This window comes from Dendropsophus ebraccatus, chromosome 1, assembly GCF_027789765.1.
Source record: "Dendropsophus ebraccatus isolate aDenEbr1 chromosome 1, aDenEbr1.pat, whole genome shotgun sequence".
NCBI lineage: Eukaryota > Metazoa > Chordata > Amphibia > Anura > Hylidae > Dendropsophus > Dendropsophus ebraccatus.
Genome location: NC_091454.1, coordinates 105,969,863 through 105,988,119, shown reverse-complemented (window position 1 = coordinate 105,988,119; position 18,257 = coordinate 105,969,863). Strand labels below are relative to the sequence as shown.

General features: G+C 42.3%; 1 protein-coding gene across 2 annotated transcripts in view; it reads right to left on the bottom strand.

The window, feature by feature from the left end:
* CFTR (CF transmembrane conductance regulator) overlaps positions 1–9,954 on the bottom strand; it is a 140,335-nt gene extending 130,381 nt beyond the window's left edge. For both annotated transcript variants that reach the window (XM_069976449.1, XM_069976459.1), the window contains exon 1: positions 9,759–9,954. In XM_069976449.1, the coding sequence (XP_069832550.1) occupies positions 9,759–9,811 (53 nt within the window). In that variant the 5' untranslated portion in view covers positions 9,812–9,954. The remainder of the gene's footprint in view (positions 1–9,758) is intronic.
* Between the last annotated feature and the right edge of the window lie 8,303 nt (positions 9,955–18,257).

Here is an 18,257-nt window from a genome sequence, read left to right as displayed (position 1 = left end):
CCCCTGCCCCCACCCTAGACTGGTCACCCTGTATCCCCCTGCCCCCACTTAAGACTGGTCACCCTGTATCCCCCTGCCCGCACCCTAGACTGGTCCCCCTGTATCCCCTGCCCCTACTTACGACTGGTCACCCTGTATCCCCCTGCCCCCACCCTAGACTGGTCACCCTGTATCCCACTGCCCCCACTTCAGACTGGTCACCCTGTTTCCCCCTGCCCGCTCCCTAGACTGGTCACCCTGTATCCCCTGCCCCTACTTACAACTGGTCACCCTGTATCCCCCTCCCCCCACCCTAGACTGGTCACCTTGTATCCCCCTGCCCCCACCCTAGACTGGTCACCCTGTATCCCCCTGCCCCCACTTCAGACTTGTCACCCTGTTTCCCCCTGCCTGCACCCTAGACTGGTCACCCTGTATCCCCTGCCCCTACTTACGACTGGTCACCCTGTATCCGCCTGCCCCCACCCTAGACTGGTCACCCTGTATCCCCCTGCCCCCACCCTAGACTGGGCACCCTGTATCCCCCTGCCCCCACCCTAGACTGGTCACCCTGTATCCCCCTGCCCCCACTTAAGACTGGTCACCCTGTATCCCCCTGCCCCCACCCTAGACTGGTCACCTTGTATCCCCCTGCCCCCACCCTAGACTGGTCACCCTGTATCCCCCTGCCCCCACCCTAGACTGGTCACTCTGTATCCCCCTGCCCCCACTTCAGACTGGTCACCCTGTATCCCCCTGCCCCCACCCTAGACTGGGCACCCTGTATCCCCCTGCCCCCACTTCAGACTGGTCACCTTGTATCCACCTGCCCCCACCCTAGACTGGTCACCCTGTATCCCCCTGCCCCCACTTCAGACTGGTCACCCTGTTTCCCGCTGCCTGCACCCTAGACTGGTCACCCTGTATCCCCTGCCCCTCCTTACGACTGGTCACCCTGTATCCGCCTGCCCCCACCCTAGACTGGTCACCTTGTATCCCCCTGCCCCCACTTCAGACTGGTCACCCTGTTTCCCGCTGCCTGCACCCTAGACTGGTCACCCTGTATCCCCTGCCCCTCCTTACGACTGGTCACCCTGTATCCGCCTGCCCCCATCCTAGACTGGTCACCCTGTATCCCCCTGCCCCCACTTCAGACTGGTCACCCTGTTTCCCGCTGCCTGCACCCTAGACTGGTCACCCTGTATCCCCTGCCCCTCCTTACGACTGGTCACCCTGTATCCGCCTGCCCCCACCCTAGACTGGTCACCCTGTATCCCCCTGCCCCCACTTCAGACTGGTCACCCTGTATCCCCCTGCCCCCACCCTAGACTGGTCACCGTATATGCTCCTGCCTCTACCCTAGACTGGTTACCCTGTACCCCTCTTTTTTACTGATTGTCCTCCCTGTCCCTTTGCCACATACCTGTAGCTTTAGTATTCCTACTCTATAGTGCAGACTGTACTCAATTGTTTGTGTTGCATATATAAAAGTTTCTTGCAATTCACAGTGCATTTTCATGACAATAATATGGCTGAAGTTTTATTATTCAATTTAACAGTTCAGTAAAACAAGCATTGAATACGGTAATATTTTTTATGTATAAACATGTTTCCAGTATCCGCAAGAGTATGTCTGTCTGATTGCTTTTAATGTTTACACAAAAGCTTTGCAGAGAAAAGATCTGATAGTTACATAAATAACACATTGGTTTCCTTTCTTAACTACCCATTGATTTTATGTTTATTTACTGTGATCTGTAGATCTGTGGTTGTTTATGCTACCCTAATACACCTCATGAAAAGTGCTTAAACCTTGATGACAGCTATAGACATTAAGGCTCTCAAGTACTGCTCCCTGACCTCGTCTTGAAGAGCTCAGCTAGGAAGCCAGTGTGCATTCACAACACATATGTTTCACTTGTTGTACAAAAATATTTCATTACATTATATACAATGTTCACTCAGCATGAGGATGGGGACACATACCTAACCAATTAGGAATGAAGTAATATTGTCCAAAATGAACACAATGGGTCTATTTTGACAATTATGTAATTGCTGATGAGATCACCACAAAGCATTTTAGTGCTGCTGATTATGCACCAAGACTCTAACCTTTTTTCTTCTCAAAATCCCACAATTATAAAGTTAAATAAAAATTCTAATTATTAATTAAATTGGGTTTTGAACCTTTTTGTTTTGGCTACTTGCTGTTGCTTGCTGGTTAGAAGTCCCTCTTTCTTGGGTTATTGACCCAGTTGGATTATTGCACAAAGCTTTGCAGGGTAGTCACAATGGTTCAAACTCATTGTAAAACTAATTGCAATTCTTACAATATAGCAAATGCATCATCAATGGAAAACACCTTTTCATACTGTAATGTCTTGGTATCGTGACTTAGGTGTTAATCGAAAAGGTTTTGCAGTGAGTCTACTAATAATATAGGGATATTTCACTAATCATTTTAGGGAATCAATTTAGGGAAGAATACAATAGATAAAGAAAAGAAGAAAAAAAAAATCATCATACACATTATCATTTTTACGCTCAACAAATTAAAAGAAACAGAATTTTTGGTCTGATATTTAGTTTCCTATACAAAAATAAATAACTTTGATAACAAATGGTTCCCCTTTAAAGCATGAAAACTTTGCATAGGACATCTTTGTGGCAGTGACAGTAAGGTTGCCCTGACAGACAGTGTTAAAAGTATTCTATCAAAATCAGTGGACTGCGCAAATTGTCACGCCAATAGTGTTAGGAAAAAAATGCCACTGTATGGCTGTTGAAGAGGTATTCTAGCTCAAAAAAGTGATACTTGCCTACCCCAGTCACCCACAGCTCCCAATATAACTCCTCTAAGTTCCCTGCTGCCCGTCTCTTCTCCCTGCTTCCAAGACGGGAGGTCAGAGCAGAATCTGCCCACTCAGCCAACCAGAGGCTGAGATGGTTGACCAAGCCGACAGTTCCTGCTCTGTCCTCTTATCACAGAAGCAGGGAGAAGAAGGCGTACCATGGTGGCGTCCTTCGCTAGAGGCAATGATTCTGTGTTAATATGGGTTAATTCTGCCTTGGGCTAGTGGAATTAATTCTGGCTAATACACATGTATTTTCTGGAGTGATGGCTACCAGCACCTAAATGGTTAACTCCTTACCTTGCTGGTGATTGTCTGCCCTTTCCTCCTGTCTAAGTTCTTGTCTGTCTGCCCCAATCACCTATGAGACCAGGACCTGGTTCCCTTTAAAACTCAGTCACTCACTATGCCTGATGCCTGCTATAACGTATGCTTTGTGTGCCTATACTTGCTTCCTACCCTGTGATTAGCTATCCTGATTTGGTTCTGATTCCTGATTGGTTTCCTGATTTTGGATTGTGTCACTGACTAGGTGACTTGGTCTGTATTTTTATCCTATGTGTTGTTTTTTTTACTCTGGTTTGCCTCATTGACTCTGTTTTTTGCCTAGTGACTTTATACAAGTACAGTGGTACCTTGGTTTAAGAGTAACTTGGTTTAAGAGCAATGCTTTGGTTTAAGAGCTCCCTGTACTGGGTGGGAGCGTGAGTGGGGGAAGGGGCATGTTCTGCATAGTGGGGTCTACAGCACTGAACTCTGACCCAGGGAGTCTCCATCACCTTCCAAATCAAAAGCGGATCCACTTAAGGCTGGGGCTTGCATCAGGGGACAGGACTGTGGAGGTAATCTCTCCATAGCTGTAACCCCTCTCTCCCCGGACAGAGAGCACTGCATTATGTGCCCACATATGTCCTGCTCATTCCTTCATGCTCCCTGAGGTCTGTGTCAGCCCTTGTGTTTCCCATCCATTTGTTTCAATTGTTTTACATGTTATTCAGATTAATAAATCATTATTTTTGGGGTGTGGAACCAATTGTCTGCATATCAGTGATTTCTTATGGGAAAATTTGCTGTGGTTTAAGAGTGATTTGGATTACAAGCACAGTCCCGGAACGAATTATGCTCTTATCCAAGGCACCACTGTATCTGCCTCTCCTAGTGGGACCTAAGGAGCTATGTATCAGGGTGGTTTGGTAATCTCCCCACTGGGAGGCACCCCTTGGCAACAGGTTTTCCTTCTCTGGAGGGATATCTGGCTATTGCCGTGTTTTGAGACTCATAACTAAGGCTCCACGGACCCCCTTTTTTGCATATTTGAATATATAGGGGGCAATGTATCAATGGAGACTCTAGATTGAGTACTTCATTGCATTTTTTTCACTGATCTCCCTGAGCTCAGTGATTGCTGTGTTTTGTCCTCCTGGATGATCTAAACCAGCTCTTGAATTTTACATATAGAAGTGGCAACATCTCACAGGCTATTCTTGCTTTGTATACCTCTACCTCTTCCTAGGTTTACACCTCAGGTATACTGTTAAAGGGGGAGTGCGGCGCTAAAAAATTATTCACAGAATAACACACATTACAAAGTTATACAACTTTGTAATGTATGTTATGTCTGTGAATCGCCCCCTTCTCGTGTCCCACCACCCCCGCACGTGTACCCGGAAGTGTGTGGTGCATTATACATTACCTGATCCGTGTGGCGGCCGTGTCATCAGCTGCTCAGCCGTGATTGACTGAGCATAACTGTGCTCAGCCAATCGCGGCTGAGCACAGTTGTGACGCTGTGTACTGTGATGTGGCCAAAAAAAAAATCTATTGTGGCAGAATCCTGGCTATGGCCGCAAGAGTGACTGGCACAGTAGAGAGCCAATTGCTGCTTGCTCTGAGATCTCTGTCTTCTGCTTGTTAGCCCCTTTTTGTGTTGCAGCATGACTACTCTATTCTTGCACATGGAAATAGGGGGGTCTAATATTATTACTTATTATCATGCTGTATTGCTAGACAAAATCTTTGTGGTTTCAAGATACATCCAAACTTTGGGTAGACACAGAGATTAACTTCAGGGTTTCATCTTTCGAATCACATGTTCTGGGTGTCCAGACTTTTTGGTCTGCTTTAAAAGTTTTCTTCTCCAACATCATCTGCAACACTCAAAGTAGTTCCCAAGTGACACAACAAATCTACAGCTTAGATTTAATAAGATCCCCCTAAAGCTTCTCCAATGTTACCAATTTAAAGTTGCAGAAGTAGCCATATGTGTGGTTAGTCACTATTAAAATCTACAGAAGATAAGGAAACAGCGGAGTACACTCAATATATTGGTCCCAAAACAATGCTCTATATTATAAACATCTATAAGATGTCCTACCAGTGAGGAATCAGGGGGAGTGCTTGCACGTACCAAACAGGTCCCTGATCAAGAGATCAGATGGGCACAGATTCACAACTGTACATGAAGTTTTACTGGAAATAATTTTTTTTATAATACTAGTAATCTTATAATAATGCAAGTAAGGCTGGGTTCACACTGCATTTTTAGCATACGTTTAATGGATCCGTTTTTTTTAATGGACAAAAAAAATTGTGTCAGCAACGTTTTTGTGTCCGTCAAAAAAAAACGGATCTGTTTTGATCCGTTCTTTTTATAATGGAAGTCAATAGAAAAACAAATGCATCCGTTTTTGCAATCCGTTTTTCATCCGTTTTAAAAAAACAAAAAAAAAAACAGATGAAAAAAAATTGATTGCAAAAAACGCAATTTGAACCCAGCCTAATGCAGTCAATAGTCTACCATACAGGACAAAATATTTGCATTAAAAGGGTTGTGTCACCACAAACCTGAGACTTTACCTGATAAGCACACAGATAAATTGTAGGGATAATTTGCCCTAACATGGCGAACAGTTAGAGGTTGTTGGCTGCTGCTGGGTCAACTCCTCTAAGCAACTGTTAATACAAGAAACATATTATTGCTCATGGTATACTGTGATATGCCACAAATAATATTGTCTGGCTCCGTAAGGCCCTCAACCATATTTACCTTTTCATTCAAGATCACAGATTAGGCTATGCACACGGAGCAAAAGTGGCAGAATTCCATGGCGGAATGGTAGGCTTGTGCGCCTCCTCTCTCTGCACTGAAGAATGAACATGTTCATTTTTGAGCACAGAGAGAGGAGGCGGGCAAGCCTCCCATAGACTGTCATTATGACAGGGAGGCTGGCAGAATTCCGCCACTTTTTCTCCGCGTGCACTTAGCCTTAAAGGGTTTACCCAGGATTCAAAAAACATAGCTGCTTTCTCCCAAAAACAGCACTACATCTGTCCTCTGTTTGTGTATGGTATTACAACTTGGTCTCATTCACGTCAAAGAAATCTAGCTATAGTACCACAGAAACTGAGGACAAGAGGGGTGCTGCTTCTGGAAAAACACAGCCAGGTTTTTAAAATCCTGGATAACCCACTGAATGTACGTGATCCACTGAGGCCATGAAATGGTGTTCCCAAACTAGATAATAGGTAGGTAATGTAATGCATTTAATAATTCTGTGTGCTACAGAATTGAAATAAACCGTCAACAATAATGTAAAAAAGTCTGAGATGCCTGGGATACCTAGTAACAAAAATGATCTTCCACTTGTCTAGATTATAGTACTACTGATATACTTACATAGGAAATATGTCCTGTACATTGTGTGCCACACTGTGTCAATATAAATTCTAAATCAGTTACTTAAAATATTACTATATACTTGCTAGAATATATATATACTGATATGTCATGTATTTAGTTATATTTATTGATGCCAGGTTAATGGCATTAAACTAAATCTGTAACCAACCTTCTTGGGCCCCCACAAAACAGCTGTGTTGCTTGGGTCTTAAAGAAGCATTCCAGCACTAGAGGAGACAGCAGGCTTATATATACTTACCGTTGCTGATAACTGTTCCACAGTGCGGCTTCATTCTGGTGGTAAGGCTGCTCAGATCCCACTTGCTGTGATGTCACAGCTCTTTTGACCCCCCCCCCCCCCCTTGATTTTCCTGCAATTTTGAAGGCCAGAATTTAAGGTCTCCAATGCATCTCTATAAGAGCGCTCTCATAGAGATGCACTGGAGTGTCTGACTTCTGGTCTCCTAAGCAGGAGGCCAGGTGGCAAACAGGTCATGTGGGTGCCAGCGGGATCTGAGCAGAGCCATACCACCTAACTGAAGCTGCGCTGTGGGCCACTGATCAGCATTGGTAAGTATACATGTCTGCCTGCTGCCAAGGGAGTAATAAAAAAAGTGGAATGCTTCTTTAAGAAATGCTGTGCAGACATATTTGTATACGTTGTTTCTGTCTTTATTCTTTGTAAAAATTATTGTGATTGTGATTTCAGCACAACCCCTTCCCTGCCCTTGGTTGCTACATTCACGCTACTGAAGAAGGCCATCCAAGCACAAAGACCCAGAGGTAGGGAGGAAGGACTTCAGATGTCAGTGCGCCTGTCTCGCTTCACTTTTTTCAACAGTTCAATACCTTATAATAATGTATTAATGCTGAGACACTGCCTGATATCTCTGGCCCTGCGTGACTTTGAATGGTTTAACATAGAGCTTTTTGCGTTTTTATCTTCCCACAATGGGAAAAAAAATGGCTGTCTTTTGGGCAGCCATCATTTTAGCGCCAGAAAATTACCTTCTATTGGTAATGATAGCCATAAATAGTGTTTATTAATTGTGGTCCTTATTACCAATAGCCACCTTTTGGCACAAAAATGACAGCCATCCAGAAGGACAAAGTCGTTTTCTCATTGTGGAAACATAGCCTTATTGGAGGACATTTATGAAGACCAGTGTACCCCTGCCCCTAATTTCCCAGCCGAACTCACCAAGAGGCGCACACCTCTTAGTGAATCTGGCTTGACCTGCCCCTGCAGTAAGGCAGAGAAATCTACACCTGCTCCTGACACTGAAAGCAGCAGAGGGGTCGTGTCAACATTTTTTTTTTTTATAAAGTTATATACAAATTACAAATTTTAGATTGTACACCTCCCACCTCCCCCACCCTCCCTGTTCTGAATGATTGATATACAATGCTCAGTGCTGGAAGCTAAATAGGGAGAGGTGGAGGAGGGACAAGATCTGCTTGCTGCAACTCAGCACAGCCTCTATAAATCTGGAGCTTAGAAGGAAAACATGATTTTATATCTTGGCAAACAGGCCAAGCTGACAGACAGATTAATTTGTTTTATCTCTCTATAAGCTCTCTGCTGGTCTGCAGTCCTAACCATGAAATAGAGCGGACAGATTCCCTTTAAGGTGCAATGACATGATATAGTTGAGATAATTTTAAAAAGACTGTACTCTGTCTTATCCCACAAAACATACTACTCATAATGGGATAAAAATTTGAAAATTAGTCATTTCATGAGTGTCCTTTTATTTTTTACCATTGGCCCTGATATCTGTGTCCACCATGCACAGCAGACAACAGTGGACATGTATGCGCCAATTGTTGTTCTTCTTCCTTCTCTTTGCTCGCACTGGGTGTGAAATTACAATAGTATGATCGCAAAAAAATTAACAGGAACAAGAGCAGCAGAAGCCCCACATGATACAGCGCTACACCCAGACACCCATAAGCCCCATATATAGCAGAGGAAGAAGATGACTACTAGTATCAACCCTTTACCTTCTTCCACCAATTCCAGGTGGATGAAAATGAGCAGAATCAAACAAAATACCAGAGTATAAATTGAGATGTACAGGTGCTATGAACACCAGTAGTAAATGGGAAAAGCTATAATACCAAAATAAAAAATTGACAATAGTTAAAGCTAACCTCTCCTGGAGAATGAACTCACAAGTCTGGTTACATATAAAAGTCTGGTGAGGAAGACTTGTAAGGAAACTTGCATAAGTATATTCTGGTCAATAATATCTTTTATATACAAATATTATACTTGCAAAGAGCATGTAGACCTTTAAGCCTCTTACGTCTGCGTAGGTTCATCAATAGAAAGGAAGAGCTTTGTGTGATTATATACAACACACATATTACTATTTATAAAACCCACTAGTAAAAACAAATAATGTTATTAAGAAATGGACAGGGAAGCAGGTATTATGCACAGTATTATCATAAAACACTCACTAACCATCACAGAAGAAACAAAAGAAAGAGATTCCTAAATACAGCTGTGTGTTATGACAGTAAACCATCAGGATGGGGAAAGAAACACATCTCAGTATTATGGAACATACTTGTTAGAGCCATACCCAGAGAGTGCTGCCCTCCTACACTAGTAGCAGCAGTACATGACCCCTGGAAACACAGTCTGATTCAATACAAGATTATCCTTTCATCCACATTAATATCACTATGTGACTCTATAGTAGAGCAGTTTAGTTCTCATTTGCCTTTATATAGATCACCAGCCTGCAGCACAGACACACACACACAGATTGTCATTTACACAATGGTGGATCTATAAGCTTTATGTTCCTTCATATTACAAGCTTTTACCTTTTCTTATAACTGAATGATCATAAAGATCTGATCATGTAGGAGAAAGCAAAGGTCGTTTATGCACTTTCAAGGTACTCCAAGCTTGTATAATGCCAGCCTGAAGTCGATGGAGTGTGCCTGCTGACATTGTTACCCTGTGGGTTATTGTTGTTGCAGGTGCAGCATAACCTTTCTTTACAGTAGTAGTCTCATTTCTTGCACAGGAGAGAACAGGCACTGCCAAATAACTTTTCTCCCCTATTCATTTCCTTACATAAGTGCTTGTGGTGAAAGCAAGAAGTGTGATTCAGACACAGGAGTCTCAGGTACGTGTATTGCACTGCCCTGTCACACCATGAAGTGCCAGCCAGCACAGGAATGCTGCCATGCACTGTCCTTTCCCAGACTCCCACTAAAGCACATACCTGAAGAAGAGCTTGGAGAAGAAGTTGGCTTTCTCCAGCGGGGACCTCTGCATGGTGACTGCTGCAGGCACAGCCTTGTATCCTTGCTGTGTAAGTCCACTATGTGCCTGCTGCTGCTCACCCACCTTATTCTGTTAGCCTGCTGATGTCACTACCTCCTTGACTCTGCCCAGGTTAAGAAGAGCTGAGCACAGGGAGGCAGCCCAGTCTTTCATATCTTCCTTCTTTTCTCCCTCTTTCTCTTCCACTCCCTCTCATTCTATTTAGGTAACACAAAATGGGTGTGTTGCAAACAATTATAATCAGATTTCATTACCCAAGGCATATTGTATTTTGGGTCAGCATAAGGTGATAGACCTTGTGGTAATTGGGGTAGTTTAGAAGGTCATACTGATGTCAGGTCAGCAAATCTCCATATGACGTTGCAGGCAGATGACCCCGGACAGGTTATTGCTGTTTATGTCTTAATGTGGCAGTTGATCTGGTTTGAATTGGGAATGTTTAATAATCTCTAGAATTGTTTGCTTTGGCAGGTATTTCCTTCATACATTATGATGTAAAATAAATGATGTATTTGCCCTGGTAATATGATGTGCTAGTCAGTAGAATGTGTATTGTTCTGGACATTTACATTATATTTGCTACAATATTGCAGTGTATCCTGTTGCCAAAGAAAATGATGTCCAAAAGATCAATAATCTAAAAGGGAAAAAGGTGTTTATGTTACATCTATTATATCAATCAAGAATTATCTATCCATGTCAATTATCAATTCAGGTCAATTTTAAGTGAAGATAGGGAGCCGTGCATATCCTCTGCTTACGTGGCGTAGTCTCATGGCTATCTGTTTTATTCTTTGACCATTGAGCTATACTCTAAGATATAGTGATGTCTGGATCTTCCTCTTTGCCCTCATAGTTTGAGACTGTGTATGATTAATGTCTCCATTCTTTTTACATTGGTGTTGCAGACTGTATTACTGTTATATTTGAAAAATAAATAATTTATAAAAAAAAAAAAAATTTAAGTGAAGATATTTTCTTGAGGCTCTCTGATATTATTATTATGGTTATTAATTATGCACTACCATACCTGTTTTGTTACAGTGTATTAGTTTATTTTCTAGATACTATTATTTATTTTTTTGAGATCTTGTTATGGTTGACTTAACCTATTGCACCTTCTTGTACTTAGGGTTAGATAGAGTGCTATGAACAATGATTTGCCCATTTACCTCCTTGCTCCCAGTCTTCTGTAGCTAATGTCAATGGCAGTACTTTGAATATTGCAACATGTGAGCAGGCTGAGATCAGTTATGGTGGTCATAAAGATATTATAGCTGTTTAATGACAACTATCTGGATGACTGTTAAACGTTATCACAACATAAAGAATGCTGGCACGGCCTCGTTTAGTGGTAACTCACTATAGGACCTTAGTGTTGTACTCAAATGCCCGGAATCACTCTTATAGTGTGGTGCTCTGCTATCTCAGGCATCAAAAAACTCCAGCAGTAGGTAAAGAAGATGATAGCAGCAATTAAAATGATTCTTTGGACACAAAAGGCAAGACATATAAGAGCGTTCGACTAATCAATGAGCAGTAGCCATTTCACGTTCAAGATGTTTCTTCTGGCTCTGGAAGAACTGTCTTGAACATGAAACAGCCATCAATCAATGATTAGTGGAAGTCGGTGAGTCTTGCTATCATCTTCTTTACCTACTGCTGGAGTGACTGTTATATGTCTTTAGATTAGCATGACAATTTATTTAGTGGGTACAGTAAGATAAGTTACTGTTATGTTCCCCAATATCCAACATTGGGGCACTATCAAAAGACAGCAGATTTGGCCATGTTCAATCTGTTGTTTACACAAGCGCAATGGTGTGTCAGTATGGGCAGCTGTGCATGTGTCTATCACATCTTCCATGGTACTCATGCTGCACATAACAGAATGACATGAGAGCAAAAGATTTGTATATGAATATTCCAACTGTCCTAGGGTGTCAAACACCAACCTCTTCAGGAAGTTACAACTGTGTAACAAAATGCATGGGAAGTTTATTGGACACAAGCGGACCTGAATATTTAGTTATTTGCACGTTTTTTCAAATATCGAGCACTAGGGCATGTAAGCATACTTGAAGGGGTTGTCCAGCGTTAGAAAAACATGGCCACTTTTTTCCAGAGACAACACCACTCTTGTGTCTTGTCAGTTCAGGTGTGGTTTACAGTGAAGCTCCATTCACTTCAATAAAGCTTAGTTGCAAAACCCCTCTCAAACTGAAGACAAGAGTTGTCTCTGAAAGTGTCCATGTTTTCCTAACGCTGGATAACCCCTTAAATTGAATATTCTGCCCTTGCATACAAAATAATTAAAAGAACAAATCACAGCAATCACTGAGCTCAGGGAGATTAGTAACAAAAATACCAATGGAGTACTCAATCAAGAGTCTCCATCGATGCCGCTTAAAAATTTAAATATGCAATGGAGTCCATGGAGCCTTGGTTGCGAGTCTCAAAACACAGGAATAGCCAGATATCCTTAACTTGTTGCCAAGGGACAACAGAGTAATGGTCTTTTTAGACGGAACGATTATCGTTCGAATTTGCACGATAACGATCGCATTTGAGCGATAATCATTCCGTGTAAACACCGTGAACGATCAAGCAACGAGCGAGAAATCATTCATTTTGATCTTTCAACATGTTCTCAAATCGTCGTTGATCGTTCGCAAAAAATTCACAGATCGTTCCGTGTAAACAGTCTTTCAACGATTTCACCTATGTGTGAGATAGGCTTAAGTGATTGCAAAACGATGGCTAAATGATTTTTCTGTATGATGTATCGTTCCGTCTAAACGCTGATCGTTATAAAAAACACATTGTTCATTCAAAATCGTTAATCGTGCGATCAGGCTAATTATCGCTCTGTCTAAGAGGACCATTAGACTTTGACACAAAAGAGGGCACCCTGGTATTTCCCTATTAATGTTTCAAGTGGGACTTATGGGGCTACCTATCAGGGTGGTTTGGTGCTCTTCCCATCTGGAGGCACCCCTTGGCAAAAGGCTAGGGATATCTGTCTATTCCCGTGTTTTGAGACTTGCAACCGAGGCTCCATGGACGCCTTTTTTGCATACAACCTAATTAGCATGCTACTCTCACCTCAACACACTCCCCTCGGGTCCTACTTGCGGCATCTTTGAGTCCCATGCTGAACAATCCCCACCACCACTTCTTAGACGGACTTGTCTCATCAGTCACAGCCTGGTCAGACAATCACTGACTAAATAGGGAAAGCATAGCAACCAGTGGTTGGCTAAGCATGCTTTCTTGGAAGTGGTGGTGGAATATTTAAGCAGAAGACCTGAAAACGCCACATGAGTACCCTAGGGGAGCGTCGTAAGGTAAAAATAGCATGTTTATTATGTTGTACACAAAGAGCGGAGTATCCCTTTAAAGTGATATTGTCACCCCTTTCTTTATAAGGATTACTCTACACAGCTGTAAAGCTTAAATTCTGAAGTTTTCATACCTTACTTTATAATAGATTTGTTGGTGCTTGGTTCAGTGAAAATTTTTTATTGTTGGTGGTTTGTGGCCTCAGGGAAGGGCTTTATGTCCACAGCGCCTCCGAGCCCCACCCACATCAGCATCGTAGGCCCCATCCTTCTATGACATCATTGCTGTCTAGGCCCTGTCCCCTCGGCGGCATTAGAAAAGCCCTCTAGGGCGGCCTAGACACAGAGGACATCACGGAGGGAAGGGGGTCTACGTTGCTGATGTGGGCGTGGCTAAGTGGTACTGCAGATGTGAATCCCTGCCCAGGTGGCACAAACCAATGATAAAAGGCATTTTTTTTACTGCATCAATCGCCAAGAAATCTATTATAAAGTAAGATATGAAAACTGCAGACTTTAGGCTTAACAGCTGTGTAGAGAGGTCCTCATGCAGAAAGGGGGAGACGGTATCACTTAATGTCTTCTGGCCTATTGGTCCAGATGTATTATTGTTGTCTATCTGACAAACAGTATGGTATGGGTGTCAAAACTGACAGCAGAATTTAAATTCCTATGACATACAGTACATTCGTTGGTTAATCAGTGGCCAGATTGGTTCCCCGCAGCGAGATCAGTGCAGCCTAAGGGCTTATTCCCACATTCTATAAAACAAAGAATCTACAGACAGGCAAGCACATTCCTGATCTTGCATGGTAATTGGTGTAAGCGCAAAAAAAACACCAAAGTGCAAAAATTGCACATTTTTGGTCTCATCACATACAGAAAATTTTTACTGTAAAGTGATCAATAAGTTGCATATACACAAGAAAAATACCATTAAAAAGTACAGATGGTGCAAAAAATGATGCATCAAATAGCCACACACACCAAAAAAATAATAGGGTTATAAGGATCATAATCGAGCAACTTTTAACGAAGGTTTTTTTTTTAAGTTTTAACTTTTTAAGAGCAGTAATTGCCTAACATAGAAAACATGTCAGTTTTACCACAGGGTAAATGGCGTTAAGATCCCCCCCCCTTTTTTATGCAAATGCTTGATATATAGAGTATATATATTCCATTTCAAAGCATTTTTTAATAAAATGAAGAGTGTCACTACAAAATACAATTCATTCTGCATAGATGAAGATGGAAAAATAAAAGTAAAAAAAAAAAAAAATTAAAAGCGAAAATTGGGGCCTGGTCCATAGAGGGTTAATTAGAAGTCAAATAGTTGGCCACAAATAAATCAAAACATATCACAACACTTCATTTTGTACACAAAAAACACCCTCAAAGAAATCTGGTTCAAGGTTCCATCCACCATAGTCTTTCCATGACGTACACATAGTGGGAAATTCCATGTGAGGATACTGCCCCTATTTATTTAAATAAGGTGCTTTGCTCATATCTGTACAGTTTTTGCACAGAAAGGTTACCATAATTAGCTGTAAGAAGAAGCTGTAGGAGCCCAAAGCTATTACATTTTTGCAGACAAAGGCTATGTTCACACATGGTATTTTGGTCGGTATTTGTAGCCAAAATCAGGAGTGGAACCGACAAAGAAAAATTATAATGGAAAAATTTGCACAGTTTCTGTGTTTTCAACCTGCTCCTGGTTTTGGTTGGAAAAATATTGAGTGAAATTCTATATGTGAACATAGCCTAGGAATTAAATGCTAATATCTAGTCCTACGCTACTATCAAAGTAATGTCTGCAAAAAGATATTATAAGCGGCAAATCCATAAGAAGGCTTCTGACAGAATGATTCATTACAAATCCAGGTGCTGGTGGATTTTTAGATTGCTAGTTGTGCACATTGTACTTTATTTGGCCTACTGTTACATCTGTAAGGCATAAATGTTTGTGCAAGCAAAACAAAAACAACAAACGCACATCTTGATGCATCTGCCCTTAAAGGGGTAGTGCGGCGGTAAAGAATTATTCACAGAATAACACACATTAGAAAGTTATACAACTTTGTAATGTATGTTATGTCTGTGAATGGCCCCCTTCCCTGTGTCCCACCACCCCCACCCGTGTACCCGGAAGTGTGGTGCGCTATACTCACCTGTCACGTGCCGACACCCGTCTCCGATCTTCATTCAGTGACGTCTTCTTCGGCCGGCCGGCGAACAGTTCCGTCTGTTCCGAATGCCGGCCGCCCTCTGCAGCGTCATCCGATGCTCAGCCGCGATTGGCTGAGCATAACTGTGCTCAGCCAATCGCGGCTGAGCACAGTTGTGACGCGGCGGAGGGGGGACGGGCGGCAGCAACTCGGCCGTCCGAAGATGATGTTTGGCACAAAATGGCGGACGGCCCTCGACACGGATCAGGTTATGTATAATGCACCAACACTTCCGGGTACACGGGTGGGGGTGGTGGGACACGGGGAAGGGGGCCATTCACAGACATAACATACATTACAAAGTTGTATAACTTTGTAATGTGTGTTATTCTGTGAATAATTTTTTGGCGCCGCACTACCCCTTTAAGCCATGTAAGTAGGGGTTCATCATGATTGTAAAAGATTGAAAAAATGTTGGTAATCACTGCTATCAATATGCATGTTAATAAGACTATCCAGTGATGTCATTTCTGCTGCACCCATTGTTGGTAGTTCACCAATGACTGTCAGGCTACAAACATAAGGATGTCTTTAGCGTGTTAACAAATCACAGGTAAAATTTAATAAATGGCTTCATGATTCACATTACTGTTTAATGAAAGTGCCCATTTAAATGTACAGTACATTTAAAGTATACCTGTCATCATAAAAATCTTTTCACATGTCATAGATTTCAAAAGTTTTCATCGGTTCGGTCGTACAAATCGTGAGAATGAGTCGGCTTTGTGTCACGTGATGAATGGGGCTCCTAATGTAAGTCTATAGAGGCCAACTCTGACTCAGAGTGGAGAGCGGGCTGTTCTGCAGCGTGATCCTCTCCAGGTCGATCTCATGATTGATACGGGTCTAAACACTCATACCTGGACCGATCATGTCTATGTCTATGACATGCCAAACGTTTTTTTTATGATGAAAGATACATAACGTAAAAATCTTCTATTAGAAAACCTCTTGTAAAAACACATTGTCAAAGTAAGAACACTGCCGGCTTCAATGACACTGTTTATAGATGAATAGTAAACTAATTTAGAACAACTGCATACACAATAGAAAAGAGAAAATGCTGGTTTTCATTTGTTGCTGTTATAAACACAATCATCAGGTCTGGAAAAACAGAAAACGTTAGGACTGTAACAGTAAACTAACGTACGGTACATATGGCATACACACAGCAGTGGCCACTAAGGACAGCATGTTTGTTTTATGATCTCTCTTAACAGATATATTAATCAATAAAAGTCTCATATCATTACTATATAGTCACCCCACTACCCGGGTAAGGATGTATATCAAACAAAAAATAAAAACTAACTTTTTAATTTTCCTTTAATCTGGTAATGACTATTTCAGTGATGCCAGATATTGTTTATAGTTCTTTCAGCAAGTAATATGTTCATAAGCCAGATTTAAAATGTGCCTGTCGTTATAAAAAGTTTTTGACATGTCAAAGGTTTTGATTGGCCGAGAGAAGACGCGCTGCAATGCATCCACTCTCCGCTCTGAATTTAAAAAAGAGTCGGACTTATTATGGAGCTTTAGTAAACTAGGCTCTACCCTTCACTAGATCCAAGAGACCTAGGCGAAAGCTAAAGCTTTGGCTGTCCATGCATGATGGGAATTGTAGTTCCCCATCGCTGATGTAAGGCTTGCATGCAGCTGCTTACTCCAGACGTAAATTCCTGACACAAAGGGCTCATGCACACTGAGCAAAAGGCAAGGAATTGAAGAGGAATCCCCTCTTAAATTCTGCTCGAAATTCCCCCTGTAAAAGAATGAACAGTGCAATGTCTTATTGTGTTCAATGGGATTTCCGCTCTGTTGTTCACACTGCAGAATTTCCAAGCAGAATTTTCTGCCACAGATCTGCTTTCCGCCAAAAGAAGTAACATGTCTAAAGATGAGCGAACCGGGTTCGGGTTTGAGTCGATCCGAACCCGAACTTTTGGCATTTGATTAGCAGTGGCTGCTGAACTTGGATAAAGCTCTAAGGTTGTCTGGAAAACATGGATACAGCCAATGAATATATCCATGTTTTCCACTTAGCCTGAGGGCTTTATCCAAGTTCAGCAGCCATTCTGCTTGAATCCGTAGACCGGAAGAAGCGCGTTACTGCCAGAAACAATTGTAGTCTGCTTGTGAAGATGTGTTTGCTATACACACACCCCTCCCTGCATTGATGAAGCTGAACCCTGAATAAAGTGACCTGAAGTCATATACCACTGGTGAGTGCCCGCTTCTATTTTCTACCCTGTTCACAACCTGTGTTTATACTGTGGCAAGGCCGGAAATCGTGTACGGGAATGTACTTTCAGACCTGCGTCACCGCTGGAAAACTCCAGCGCCTGAATGATTGTCGAGGGGGTCATTCAGGCACACAGGTACCGATCGATAGTAAAAATAAATTGATGGTGCCCATTTCATTATTTTTGAGTGAGAAATGTATTTCTGGGTTTGCCCATGTGGATTCCGGGGCATCCACTAATTTTATTAATTCTGGCTTCTGTTCCACTCTGGGGGTATGTCCACTTCAGCTTAAATGCCCGCTGAGTATTACTGGAGCAGATTTCACCCCATTGGCTCAGGGTAGGGTGAAATATATCACTCCCTCTCTGGAAGTGCAGGTGGGGTCTATTCATTTTTAGTCTTTGGATTTTTTGGTTATGGACAACTTGTCGTCGGATATTATTTTGGGGTTGCCTTGGTTGGCACAACATAACTCCGTGTTTGATTGGTCCACCAGGGAATTGGTTCAATGGGGGCCTGGATGTGCCTCCCATTGCATAACATTGCATTTAACAAAGTGCTCTTCTAAGGAGGGGGGGCTTCCTGAGTTTTTGTCTGACTTCAGTGATATTTTTGATGAAAAAT